The sequence below is a fragment of the Patiria miniata genome, unplaced genomic scaffold (assembly GCF_015706575.1).
Source record: "Patiria miniata isolate m_02_andy unplaced genomic scaffold, ASM1570657v1 HiC_scaffold_17, whole genome shotgun sequence".
NCBI classification, from domain to species: Eukaryota; Metazoa; Echinodermata; class Asteroidea; order Valvatida; family Asterinidae; genus Patiria; species Patiria miniata.
This window is the reverse complement of record NW_024037055.1, coordinates 608962-624227: the sequence shown is the minus strand read 5'-3', so window position 1 is coordinate 624227 and position 15266 is coordinate 608962. Positions and strand designations below refer to the sequence as shown.

The 15266-nt window shown below is 38.1% G+C and overlaps 1 protein-coding gene across 1 annotated transcript in view; it reads right to left on the bottom strand.

Annotated features, from left to right (window-relative positions):
* The window catches only part of LOC119723310 (leucine-rich repeat-containing protein 9-like), a 165845-nt gene that overhangs the window by 117760 nt on the left and 32819 nt on the right, over window positions 1–15266 (bottom strand). Inside the window, exons 8-10 of the mRNA XM_038193864.1 lie at window positions 13035–13156; window positions 8846–9032; window positions 3426–3485 (exon numbers count right to left, since the gene is read on the bottom strand). Of these exons, the coding sequence (XP_038049792.1) occupies window positions 3426–3485; window positions 8846–9032; window positions 13035–13156 (369 nt within the window). The remainder of the gene's footprint in view (window positions 1–3425; window positions 3486–8845; window positions 9033–13034; window positions 13157–15266) is intronic.

Below are 15266 nucleotides of genomic sequence, written 5' to 3'. Positions count from 1 at the left end.
TATTTTTGTCTCTGGTGGCCCATCACTGGTTTCTTTTGGCATTAGCTGTGGTATAGGCTTTTTATTGTAGCCTCTGTGTCTTAGCATAGTAGCACTGTCAATATCCTTTATTTTGTTTGACGTCACAGATAAACCACTTCTGTATTTTACACAAACTTAGGATATTTTAACTGACTGATTTCTAGAGAGTATAAATTTCTCTCACTGATTGTCTTCAATTCACTCAAATAAGATTATAATTTATTAAATCATTAGAAAAATCTTGACCATAAACATTGGCTTCAATTCGTACTCATTTCCGATTGTTTTTCCTCTTTAATTGCCAGAGATATCTATTCTTAATTAATCACTAAGCGGATTTCCCACATTAGGGCAGCACTACCCTACACGTACCCATGACATTAATAAGGCCAGCATTTTTATTTGTTGGATTACAAACCCGCCGATGCATGATTTTTAATATGTAGAAAAACTGATTGAAAGATTATAATCATTTTTCCCACCCGACACAGTATTTTGAGTAAATCGAAAAACAAACAAATTATAGTGTAGTTATGCTATCAGTGTTGTAGTCGAGTACTTTTTCCCCAAGAACCGAGTACTGCCGAGTACAAGTACGAGTACTTGTACCTCCGAGTACAAGAACGGGTCTCCGAGTACGAGTACTTTTACTTCGGAGTACGAGTACGAGTACTTCTGAGTACGAGTACGAGTACTTGCATTTCTGAATACGGCCATACGGCAAATGGTTCATTGTGCGTAATTGGCCCAGGCCCAGTCAGACTGATATATACAGACCCACTCACGGCTAGCTGGTAAATGTGTTTGTCCGGACTTTTCACAGAAGAAAATCAGGAAATCTCGATTTCTCAACAATCCAATCAACCATTTCAAACTGAATGTATTGATAAAATAAGGCCATGGTAAGTGAAGCTATAACTCCCCCCCCCCCCCCCCCCCCCCCCGAGTACTGCTATTTGAGTACGAGTACTTTGTTGCCCGAGTACTTAGACAATCGAGTACAAGTACGAGTACTCCAAAAAAAGTACTCGAGTAGTACTTGAGTACGAGTACCGAGTACGAGTACTACAACACTGTATGCTATTATAGTGACACCCCCTAACATGGCTCACTTTGACATTTCCCTAAACTTTCCCAAGGCGGTATAGCCAAATCTCTCGTTGACTCTCGTTGACAAGCTTTAAATTCATTCAGTTAGATACTGATACAATTACCTCTACAATGCTTAAAGAGGTTGAAAAAAACTTTAGTCCTCCACACATCCTATCACTCGCCATCACATAATTACAACAAACTCTTCTGACAATAGAGGGCGCTATAACTGTCTTCAGCCATGAATTTGGCACTGACATGTATATTACTCTGACGTCATGACGTTATCAGGTGTCAAATTACAAGCAATATTTTTCGTTGAAAAAATGATGATCTTCTTTCACCTATAGCTCCTGAACAAAACGATCAATCATGTTCCAACCTTGTAATCAGATTACCAACCTCTGTAATCAACCTTGTAATTGGTAATCGCTTGACCTCACAGTTACTTCTGGGTCAACCGGCAGGTCAAAGTTAGGTAAATTTAAAATACAGACAGAGGCCTTAAAATCAAAACAAACCGAATTTATGCCAAATGATTTACGGGGTTACGATAAAACCTTGTATGAGCTTGAACCCCCATCTGAAGATGTTTTTAAAAATCTGACGTCATCATCACGTCATTATGACGTTATCAGATATCAAATTACAAGCAATTTAAGGGCCAAATTTGTGAAAATGGTTTAAGCTGTATCTTTAGAACTAAATAGAGTATCGTGTTCGTTTTTGCGTGCAGTTGTAAATGATGCCTCAGGCAAAAATCCTTATTCCCTGGGCACAAAACCGCTTGACCTTCACCTCAGCTGTTACCGGAAGTGCAATAAAAATTGACTATAAATCGAAAGCAGAAGCTCTTTACTATTAGCAAATAAATTATGGAAGTGTTTAGAACGGAATAAAGGTCACAAAAACAACATTATGTCGTCATCATTTGAAAGGGTGCGTTCTAGTGGTACATCAAACATGATTTCCTATTTTAAAATTTACAAACCATCCATCTAAGTTTAACAACATTGACCCTTATTATTTTTTTATCAACTACGTATAACTTTGCAAGGTTTAAAAATGATGATGTCATCAGACCGAAAGTTACTGTAGCGAGAATTTGAAAATGATCATTTTTTTAATCCTATCATTTGATCCCTGTCTTTAATATGACTTTCTTCGTTGCTAAAATAATGATATCCGATATATAACTTGTACGTGTACATAAAATGTATACTGAAATTTGGTACATTTTTGATTTTAAACAAAATCATTGGTTTTACTGGAAAGGTTAAATTTTTCGTGATCCTATTCTGACATTAAATTATTCATACGTAACTTAACTGGGCTGTTTCTAATGACATAGTTGTCAGCCCGACCACTGTGCGTTTGTAACTCAACAAATGCCTTGACCTCGTGTTTTGGTGTTTTTTTCCGTTGTTCCTTGAAGTGAAATTCATCATGACACAGTCCTGTCACAGTCCTGACACAGTCCTGACAAATCTCTTAAGTACAAAACCTTGTGGGATATCATTTTTGAGGATCTTGTGGTGTATTTTTTTCCTAGGGCTCATTCTAGGTCAGTGAAGGAAATGAAGGACATTTTCTTTGTGGGGTACAAATTCTACAAAATTTCTAAATTTCTAATGTGAAAAAAATCTGTTGATTAGGTTTTGAAATACAGGAAGAACAATTGTCCTCGGACATAAGTGCAAAAAAAAAAAAAAAAAAAAAACCTGGGCCCAATTGAAAGCTGAAGATTATGATGCTGCATGCACGGCTCATGCTCGTATATGCTGCATGCATATATCCACAGTCTTCAGTTTTCCTGCTGCTACATACAGACTACATATGAATTGAGAATTTCATGGTACAGACTACCATAAGGGCAGTGCACTGTAGACAACTGTCCCATTTGTATCATGCCAGATACAAATTTATAGCTAGGTAGCAATTTCGAACATCCACGATGTAAATTCTCAGCTTGAGCATCGTTATCTACAGTACGGTACATTTTTAATTTTTAATACGTGATGATGCTAATTTTTAAACTGTGTTGTACCATGAGCAAATCACCTTATTTTCTGTTGACGTCAGACACCAGTAGAAACATTAAATCTGAAAATTGCACCAGAGTAAAATTTCCTTCTTAACAAAAGGGAATGCTTAGAGCCTGTAAAAGAGCCTCGTTTAGAGCCTGGTAAACCTGTTGCTATAGTAAGGCTGTTGCAGATAAATTTTTATCCCAAAGTGAATTGCTTTGGTTTTGCATCCATACATTTTTACAATGCACAAATTCAAAAAGTGAAATTCAAATGCATATTTACCCTGAATCCATCCAGTGTGTAAAGCTTGTTGAAACTGGCATCAATAAACTCCAAGTGTGGCTATCAAATAATGAAGAAAAATGGAATGGTTATAAACATTTTATTTGTAATGTCAACCACCCTGGTTCTGCTGAACTGGAAGCTCATAAAATCCCTCCATCCCTCCCCCTCCCCCTCTCCACAATTGTGTGGAAGGAATCTACTAGTGAGCGCCGACCCATAGAGCTACCAATACTGCATATTTCCCTAGAGGGTGCACTTCATTTGCTTAAAGTTCACACAATAGCCTATCCACAATGCCCCAGGGGGTGTGTCACACTCCCCTAGTCAGTTTTATTGGCAAATTCATGGTCTTATCAGCAAAAGAGAAAATGAAGAATGGAGAAGGAAGGGGGCAGGAAGAGGGAAAGGAAGACAAAATGGAGAATGTTAAAAATAATAACCACTGCTCAAAACCTCATGACGCTAAAATCTGGTTCTGCAACCCATGGCAAAAGATTGTACATTCTGTCATGTCAGTATGAGCTGCCGTGCAAGGTCTCTTCATATACAGCAGTTGCATGAAGTAGTGTAGGGGTACACCAGAAAGGGAAGGCGCAGTTGGGTCGAAGGCTACACACAGTGACACATGGACAGCGGTCAAACTGTTGTTGGGCAAGCAACACTAACTGTTTAATTAGTTCAAATCAAGAAAATAATACTTGGATGGATCATTACAGGTGAGATTGCAGGCGAGATTACAGGTGAGATTACAAGCAGGAGGGCTTTTGATACAATCATGAATATGTACAGTTCAACGGTAATGCCTGTGAACCTGTGGTCCTGCAAAACAAAGGAATATAAACCGCTTATGAGTTTAACTCAAACGTACCTACTGCAACGAGGCGAGGCACACGTGCCACGTATGCACAAATGTAATATGTTCAATAACGATAGTTTTTAACAGATTAGACCGATAACTTTACGCCCAAATCATGCCAATTTAACAGTCTAAGAGTTAAAACACTATATCATGCATGTCTTTATATATCCATAAAGGGCTGAGTTTTTTTTATGGCTTGCAACAACGAAAACGCGAAAACGGGTCTAAAATACACAACTTTTCAATATGATAGGGTAAAATTTTGACGATACATTTTTGGAGTTCTCACTGAAAAATGAAATGCATTGACAGTAATCAACATAATTAATCATTCATACATTTGTGAGGGAAATTAGAAATAGAGTTAAAGGGATCATTTTGGGCAGAAATTATCAACTGCACTCATTTTGTGTGACGGTTCGTCAGCAAATTTCATGATGGCACCCCCCCCCCCCCCAAACTATTAAAAATGGCCTAGTGACGCCCATGAACATATTATATTAGCTTAAACACGACGCAAACAATTGAAAAGGACAGGTGTGTTTGCTACCACCAAACGTCTCAAAAGTCTCCCATTGTAAATAAATGTTTTCCACTTATATAAAGGTACCGGTACTCACATGTCTTATAATTGTAATCACATCAGACTGAGGAGGACAGTCTGACTTTGTAGCAATGTCCCCGATAATGCAGTTTGCACCACCCATTGAAGAAAAACATGGCTCATATCTTCATTCATAGAAATGCATATTAGCCACTGGCTATGGTGTAGAAAGTCCGTACAAAAGTTGTCTTTGCCTATGCAGAGTCTACTTTAAAATGAGCACCATTTATTTCTGCTGATACCATAACAATTGTCAGCCATCCTACTATTTTGGATGAAAACCCCTGGCTGAAAGGGTTTCCACAGGATTAAAAGAGCCGGATAAATCTTTTCGCATCTAAGCAGATGTATACACTGAAAAAAATGTAATAAACAAAACAACCAAAAATAACAAACAAACACCCCAACAACCCAAGTCCGCGGGAACGGGGGGTCTTGTGGGTGCTGCAGCACCCCCAACTTTTTGGATTGGGGTGCTGGAATATGCTTCAGTACCCCCTACTCCCGGGTAAAATGTGTTCCAGTCAGCAGTGTTCTACGACGTTGAAATTGCGCCGCTGCGCTATACAAATTATGCTTGCTCTACAAATATCTCCTTCGTTTTGTTCGTTTCTAGTTTTGCTGCAGCTAAGCGCGGTATTTCGAAAGTCTAGCACAAACGGAGTAAAATATCCAGAAGAGGTGTTTTCTAACTCTGCAGGCAGTACAGAGTCTAATGTATCTAAAATCATGACATGTCTATGATATTTCCGCCATGATGAAGCTTTGACCCGAAAGCAATAACCTCGGCCATGACAATGGTGGCAAAGTTGATTATGCTTGCCAGGGTATTTTTCATTCGATCTTTCAATAGGGGCAAATGTCCATACCTTTTCCCTGAAGGTTTTCTTTTCATTTTAAAGTTTCATTGACGTTGCTAGCATTCTGTACTCAACATTAACAATAAAAGAAGGCCATTTCCAATGATGTGTCTAAAGATGCATTCTTGGCAATTTTCATTACCGTAATTTTCGGAATATAAGCCGCGCGGCGTATAAGCCGCAGCATGCAAAAACCTGCAAATTAAGATTTTAAGTTGGCGTATAAGCCGCACCGGACTATAAGCCGCACCGGCGTATAAGCCGCACCGACCGCAGCGATTTCAATGTTGTAAGACCTCCAAATTCTAGTCAAAATGCTCTGATCCATTTCCATTTACACTACAAAAGCTACAAAAAGGGCCACAAAAGTTATATAAAATCATTTACAGTCGATATGTCTTACAAACAAATATGGAAATTGATGATGAGAAATAAACACCGGGAATTTCTGTCAGCTGGCCCCTCCGGTTCCCGGCCTAAAAATTAGTGCACGGGCCCGGCAGCCTGCACCGGCGAATGACAGCATTTTCCCGCAGCACTTAATTGAAAGGGTATGCAACCCAACCATGTGTCGTCTGACTGGAGCGCTACAAATCTTGCTTTATGGCAACAGATGTTGATTTGTTTCGTCCTAAGAATAAAAAGGTCCGTTTTTACAACAAAACTTATCAAATTGTTGTGATTACTACCAAGTAGTAACGTCAAAATCTCAAGTTTCAATCGTAACTTCCTTCAAAAACAGTCAACATGATGCTGACATTTTTATGGACGAATCCATTACTTTCGGGAGGGGTGATTTAGCCCCTGTTTTGAGTTTAACATCGTTTTCTTGAATACATTTCAAGAAAAAAATTATATTGTGACGTTAAACAACTGATTATCGAATAAAGAAATGTTTTGAACACTATAAAAAGTATAAGTTGTCATTTTTCTCTTTTTAAACAGCTAAAATATTGGTAATTATTGTTCTCAAGAGAGTACACCCCTTTATTACCACAAATGGTGTGGTCCATGGGGAATGCATGCAGCATGGCATGCAGCAGTATCAAGTACAGCTGGTTGTGGAAGACAGCTTTCACTCACGCATGGTTGGCCGGCCTGCTGTACTTTTTACCGCTCGGTATATTTTCATGGGGCGTGCTTTCGGTTTGTTAATGACTTTCTTAATTGATAATTCATTTCAGCAAAAGATCTTTTCTTATACCAGTACATTAAATACACATTTGAATCTCATTTTTATTCTTCAAGGCCTGGTGTATAAGCCACCCTGCGTATAAGCCGCAGTAAACATTTTCATGAGCAAATTCAACGTATAAGCTTATATTCGAAAATTACGGTAGTAGTTCATTTTTAATTCAGCAAAGCACGCGCAAGTGTTGACACGACACACACGCGCGCGGTTGCTATGGCTCGTTTGTTCAGTGTGCGACATCGCGTAGCTGCAATCGTGAGAACGTGTCTTGGACGCTGAATTCAGGCCCAATTCAATACATGACTCAGCAAATTTTGATTTGAAATCAAGATCCTAGAATGCTGTTTTTCTCGGAATGTGCAGCATACACTGAGCTGAAAACTTCATCAAGTTAGTTGTTCACCACCCTTCTTTAGATTTTGATCACTTTTGTTGCTTCAAACCAACATAATGCACACATTACAAAAGATGGACGCTATACCTTTAAGCGTAATTCTCTTTCGCTGAGTGAATTTTTTGTGAAAATGAAGTAAATGTTTATAAGATGCTGAGAGCGCGAATAAAATGGCAGTCAAAATGTAAAGGACGCATCCTCTGTGCTGTAGATCCATGCAAAGGGAATGGGTTTAATACTCCCTACTACTCTGCTGTAAATAGAAAGTTCGGGGGCAGCCACCCCTTTCAAGTGTGACCCTTTTACCAATTTACCTGTACAACAAGCTGAAGTATGGAGCCTTCAAATCTTGGTGCCTCCAGATCTACATTCTTGAGTTCGAACAGACTGAGTTCCATATGATTTTACATAAAAAAGATGTACCTTAGCAGACAGGTCTTTTGAGATGTTTTCCTCACAGCTGGACATATGTTACAAAGGATAATTAGATACTCTAATCTGTTTTGGTAGTTGACATTAGGCGGCAGTTGTTGTGCAGCATTTGAACTACGGAAATCGGCTAAAGGGTGGAGCATGGGCAACACCATATTGAATAATTATGCTCCAGAGTATTGTGACTGAGAATCTGCGTAGGACTCACTCTCTCTTCTTCCACATATGACATCATCTATCCTTGGCTCCTGCCCAGCCCTTGATGCTGACGTCCAGTTTCATCACAGGCAGTGGCTGCTGGACTCTTACACTTGACTGGGGAAGTTGATGGTTAGGTGCAACAGTGAGCGAGTAAGTGAGCAATGTCCGTTAAAAGGGACCACTCTCCTGGGTATTTCAGCAAAAGATCAGCTGGAAAACATTCATTTTTTTAATCTTTTTTTGTTACCTCATATAATATAACAGGCTCAGTGTCAATAGGAATTACCTATTCCTTTTGAAAAGGAGCCTGTTACATTATGTGAGGTCTCTTAAAGCTACAGTCCATCATTTGTAATTTGTGCATTTTGTTCGTTTGAAGCAGCAAAAGAGTTCAAAATCTAATGAAGGATACTGAGCAACTAACCTGATGAAGTTTCAGCTAAGCTTCAGCTGTACATTCCGAGATAAACAGCATTCTAAGATCTCAATTTCAAATCAAAAGTTACTGAATCATGTTTTGAATTGTTTTGAATTGCAGCTTTACGCGGCGTCGCGCACTGATCCGACGAATTATAACAACCGCGCGCGCGTGTGCGTCGTTCCAATACTTGTGCGCGCTGCGCTGAATAACAAAACGAACTACTAATTTAATTTTCCTACGGTGCTTCTTAAGAATCACCGTTGGAAATGCCTTCTTTCGTTGATTACTTCAAAATGACAGCTTCCCAGAAAGAATAATTTCACAGGGAGTTTAGTTCCCTTACTATCTTTCAACCAAGTTTGTTTTTCAACAGTAATTACGCCAGTTACTTTTCAGATGGCTGCAAATGATGGACTATAGCTTTATTAAATGCATTGTAAACTTAAAATCCTACCAGATACGCCAGATCCTCCAGCTTTGACAACTCATTGAAACTGATGATCAACTTCTGCAGGGATGTAAGTGACGATATGCATCTCAGTTTAGTTAATCCATTGCCATGGAGATTAAGCACCGAGACTAAGGTGAGTGAAGTTACACCACTAATTTGCAGAATAACATCTTCAGATAGCGAAACAAGCCTAATAAGGAAAAAGTATAACAAAAACTGCAATTAGGATGGAGATAAACATAATCAAAATTGTTGTTAAATTTAAGAAAAGAACAGCGTGTTTAACATTTTGTTAAGTGAATTTTGAAAGGATTAGGTTGAGATTTTTAATGTGTGCTTGTAAGTTTACACCTACGGGTACATGATTTTAGAGTTGCGATTTTTAAGAAACATAGATACTGAAATGTGCAAATTTTCCATTACAACTTAAACATATCTAGCAAATTTTTGTGAGGGATTTCAATTATTGACCTTAATTAACATTATCATCATACATTTGTCAAAAAAAAATTAGTTTTTTATGTTATTTCATCGGCCTAGAACGGCCAAGTGTCTGGTCTATAAAAACACATGTCATTTTAACATGGAGACCAGTGATGTTGCATGCGTTCATTGTGCGCACTGTGTGAATGGAACCTGTCAGCATGCTAGCTTCACGCAATCAGAACTGCAACGTCAACTGCTCAGACTCATGTCTAGCACAGCAGGATATCAAAGGTTACATCTCAGTGATTTAATTCCTTTCTCACACAGTTATAAGATGGAATTTTTTTGCGTCAGGGTGATGAAAATCAAATTTGGTTTTGCCCCTCACCTACGTATGAACACTGTATACTCGGTGTGTTACCTTCCGAGTGAAAGTTGGAAAAAATCACTCGGTTGGGACTCGAACCCACCACCTCCTGCTTTCTAGTGCAGATGTCTTACCACTCGACCACCGAGCTAACGGGATCGGTTGGCTGGTTCGAATCTGATGTACATAGCAGCGGGTACTGCATTACTTATTAAACTCCACTTAAACTCCACCTGTGACATCACCCTAGCGCTTCATTATTTGGTACGAATGGAGTGTTTGAGGGGATACCTCTCCATTCTTTTGGAAGGTTATTAAGCCTTCATCACCTTATTCCTACAAAATAATGGAGCGGGAAATAAAGTAACACCAAAAGTTACACAAGTACTTTTGCAAAGTTGCAACTTTACTACACCGTTTCTAAAATGAACTCATATGCATTTTTTTTTATATTATGCATTTTCGTACAATGCTTACATAAGTCAAAACCATTTTTTTCTTATACAGAATGCTACATCATTTCTTAAATGGATTTATACATCATTCGCATGATTTTGTTTCTAATGCTACACTATTTCTCAAATAGAATTGTATGCATTTGTTTATACAATTTCGTACAGTGTTTGGGTGAAAGTTAAGAACCGTTTTTTTTCTGATACCGAATGTTTGCGCATGGTTATACATGTAAACAATATAAATGTTTCAACAATATAAATGTTTCACAGTTAAAGCAAAGTTTTTTACAAGGTTTGCGGTACAAATAATATCGGGGTTTCAATGCCTATCACGGCAGTCCTAGAAATGTTTGATTGTCAAGAACTCAACATCCTGAAGAAATGGGTACGTCCTTTCCATGTTGTCCAAGAAAAGTTGTAGGGCAATCACAAGTTCGCAAAATGTAAATCTGGCCTAGACAATTTTTGTTGCCGTTTTGTTTTAAAAATGCACCAAAATCTTGCAATTTTTAGTGGTTTTAGTTGGTCCTTGCTTGTCCAATGATGGGTAGTTTGACTGGAGACTGCCCGATACAGAGTGAGTCAAAAAAAGCGGAACTCAAACCCCCAAAAATATATTTTATATTTAAACAAATATGTAGCACCAACAATAATAATGACTGGAAAGCCAATTTCATAAGCTAATTTTAGATGAAAAAAAATTACTGAAACTGCTCAATCCGTTCAAAGGATATCACCATTTAAATGCAATAACCCTAAAACCTGTCTCGTCCAAAAAAAAAAGCAATTTATTGTGCATTTTGACTGTTTGGAACAACAAAGAAAATGACACAGAATACTTGTTTCAACAACTGTCACCAACTGTAGTACACAATATCTTTATTAACAACCCTGGTTAGGCAAACAATATGATTTATAAAATCTACTTTTTTTAAAAGACGGGCCTTCAAAAGGACTTTTTAAAATATCGTTTACATTTAAACTGAGATTTTATCACTTTTGATGTTTGAAGACAACTGTGACGACGATTGGTGAAATCGCATTTTTTTGACGAGACAGGTTTTAGGGTCATTGTGTTTAAATGGTGATATTCTTTGAACGGGTTGACCAATTTCAGTAATTTTTGTCATCTAAAAGTAGCTTATGAAATTGGCTTTCCAGTCATTATTGGTTTTGGTGCTACACATTTCTTTAAATATGAAATATATTTTTGGGGGTTTGGGTTCCGATTTTTTGACTCACCCTGTAGTTTTGATCCTCCTTGTGATTTTATCCGCAAGTCTGTAGCCAGAATATGAAGAAAACAAAATCGGAAAATTAGTTTTTGGGGTCAAACAATAAGACGGAAGCATAAGTTCATATTCATGTGTACTTCAATCTTATCAAACTGTAAAAGGGAAAATGCCAGCTTTGACAATTGCAAAGACGACACAGACATTTTCAAATCGAAATAGTTTTCGTGCAAAACAATGTCTGAATAAACTATTCGCTCTTTGCACGCTCCGCCATAAGCATGCAGAGCCTCGATCTGGCAACTTTACACAGTGATTCAGTGATTCCCGTGTATACATGGTAATCACTGAACCCCGACATGGGAATCACTGAACCGGCTATATCTACTGTGTAAAGTTGCCAGATCGAGGCTCTGCATGCTTATGGCGGAAGCGTGCAAAGGGCAAATATCAGACAGCAAGTTAAAGAACAAAGCTTAATGTATCTTACATTATATTCTTACTTTTGAGGTTTTAGTGCTCAATATTTCGGTTAGTAAAAAATATAACAAATTTAAATTGTAATTTACTAGCTGTTATTTCTACTGGACAAAATGGTATTTCTTACCTTTATACTCATACATGCAATCTTCATATTCCTTTAGTGCATCAGCATGGTCTTTGATATCTTCCTGGCAAAGTTTTAGGCGATCACCCGATATATCCATGGGGCTAGTATCAGCACGGTATGAGAGACAGTTCCCCGGCACACTATAATTCCACTGTTTCACGCATACGGAATTATCATAACAGTCCTCAATGCCTTGAGACTAAACACGTCGTGTCATCTGCATGCTATCCAAATGAATGAATGTATGGTGCCTGGGTGGCGTTTAGCATTTATACCAAGCACGACCAGATTTCAGCATTGTATTGGTTATGTAAGACTATATGTAAGCATACTTAGTGTTGTAGTACTCGTACTCGGTACTCGTACTCGGACTCGTACTCAGTACTCTCGAGTACTTTTTGTGGAATTCTCGTACTCGTACTCATACTTGAATGTCAAAGTACTCGTACTCGATATGACGGTACTCGTACCCAAGCAGCAAAGTACTCGTATTCGCACATGTTAAAATGGTACTCGATCATCAAAGTATTCGTACTCGAATAACGGTAATTGATAAAACAAGATACTCATACTCGAATAGGGGTACTCAATAAAAAAAATGGTATATCATATTACATATTGATCTACAAGGTCCAAATGACAAGAAAATGCAAAAACATTTTGTGCGGACCCTAATTTACGCTTCTGTGATCAACCCCCAGACTAATTGGTCTTTCTGAAGGTCTTTCGTGTTGGATGACTCCATGTTGTGGAATGTGTCGGAAATACGGTCTTATAGGTACTGATACAATTGCTATGGCGCTAAATAACTTACCTGTGCACCAAGCGCAGTATAGTGGATAAGAGGAGCATACACTGTATTTTGTAGTTTTACAGAACTTGCAGTGGGTGACGCAATGGTCTTTTGCACATACATTCACAATGGGAATGCATTTATAGGTATCGGAGGTGATGCTTTATTCATAATACAGTTTTTTTAGCGGAACAGGACAGGTAAGGGACAGAGGGGTGTAAGAGTAGGGAAAAGATGGGGAAATAGGGGGTCCTTACGTACATTTTTAAAAAAAATTGTTTATTTGAGTGTTTGGTCTACAAAACTTACCTCGGTCTGGGTTTAACTACGGGGTCCAACCTCAATACATCTAGGTCAAAACTTTGCTCGATCGGTTTTCGCTCCACTGCCTGGTTATCACTCACATCAATAAATGGAGAAGGTGGTACCTCCTAATGACAAATATAAATAGGTTACCAGTGTGCACCTAGCAGCATTAGGTGGTTTATTTTCAGGTGTAATATATTTGCCATTTAAAGATCAAACAAGTGATCAGTACAATGCAGAACATGCTATCACTGATGATTGCTTTGAATTTCTTTTCCTTCTTTAATTTATTACTCAGAATATGAAGTCTTCACTCAATTTTCCTCTCAGTCAAATGTTGGCTTAAGTCATGATGGTCTAGTCAAAATTAAGGCTGGCTTAAGCATAAAGTGTTCTGTTGCTTAAAGGGAATGTACATCATTGGCTTTTGCTGTAAGTTTCAGAAATGAACTATTTGAGGGGTTAGGATAATAGATCAAATATTGTTACACTGACATGTTTGAGGTTTTTGTTTTTGAAAATGCTGGAAAAACCAAGAATAACAAAAATGTTCAAGTAGTCTGGCTCCCTGACTCCACTAAAGATAAAATGGATAAATTGATAGATGCCAGAAAATTGTAAGATATGGGAACCAGCCTAGCTGGCCTGCAACTGTTCATGAACATGTAACCAACAGCACACAACATTTGGACTGAAATAAATTTAAATTCGGAGCAGCAGTTGAAAAATAGTTAGGTTTTTCCAATGGTGGTCGGCCGACCATCGTTGGAAATTTGTACAAAAATACCACTTTTCTTCAAAATGACTTCACACCAGGTGCCATAATTTTACAGGATGCTTCAGACTGTCATTTACCAACTTCCTAGTAAGGTATTTCGTAAAAATTTGGTAGTTCTGTTTTTCGATGTTTGCAAATGTTGTATTTTCCCTTTAAAAAGGCCTAAAATACCTATGCAAACAAAAGCAAATTATTGTAAGAAATGTTGTTTCCATGTCTGGCTAGATACCTATTTAGTTCAAAGTACAATTGTTTAACAGGGTTTTGAAAAGAAGAATGCACCAGTGTATGTTAAATTGGGCCCCCAAATAGGGAGGGTTGCATGGCGCCCCAGATTCTGGCACGACAAAAAGACCATGGTCTTTTCATCAGTTAATGAATTTCTACGTCAAATTATTTTTTTGCCAGCGATGGGGGGGGGGGGGGAATTGACCCAATATACATGACCTATAAAGTAATAGCCTTCAAAGTAGCACATGCTTTATTAAGAGCATACATATATTTGTCTTTTCTGGGAAATATTGAGTGACGGTCCCAGTATTGTGGCAAAACCCTGCTTATGATTTTGACAAAAACAAAATGTTAAAATGGTTTGCCGGATGTCATTTTGTTCTGAAGGTATTATGATAAGAGCCTTTTATTCTCAGACTTATAAAATACACACAGCACACAATCATTTTTGTTTGAATGTAATTTGCCACAGTAGGGCTGAGTCAATTCGAATAAATGACTATTCGAATATTCGACCTTCCATTTGATCGAATATTCGTCCATTCCAAATTCCACAAAGGCAGAAATATGCCAAACATGTACATGTAGTTAACGTACATGTAGGCATGCACGTCAACATGCCATCATTGCCATGCATGATTTCTTTGCAGGTAAGTTGGGTATATAAAAACAAACAGTAGATCTTAAGTCATCAGTATTTTGATAATTAATAATCACCAGAGGAGCCAGAGTTAACAATTCCTTGTTGCACAGGGGACTTTTAAGCCGTGAACCCCAAACACGGCAGGTGGTGTCAGCTGATGTGACTCTCCGATCCTTAACTCGCAAAAAAAGAATAAATTTCATTGGAAGATTCTTGTACTTTCTAGTCGCAGTATTGAGGATAAAAAAATCACTTTTATAGTAATAACCCTCAATTTTGTCACCAATACCTATGATATTTAATGTCTTTAATCAATTAAATATGGGTCTTTGAAGTATTAATGCATATCTAAATTTATGCAAATAATGGGCGTGGGAACAGTTTGGAGACCGGCATACACACGCCCCAGCTTGACACTTTTGCACACAGGGGACGGTATAATAAACCGTGAACCCCAAACACGAGAAGTATTAAAATTGTTGTATTCTGCCGAATGTAGGCCCAGTGCTTAAATCTTGCGGATGTGTTGTTATAAACAGTTGTGAGGTCCTCTCACGTAGTGGCTTGGTCTGGCTGATGTACC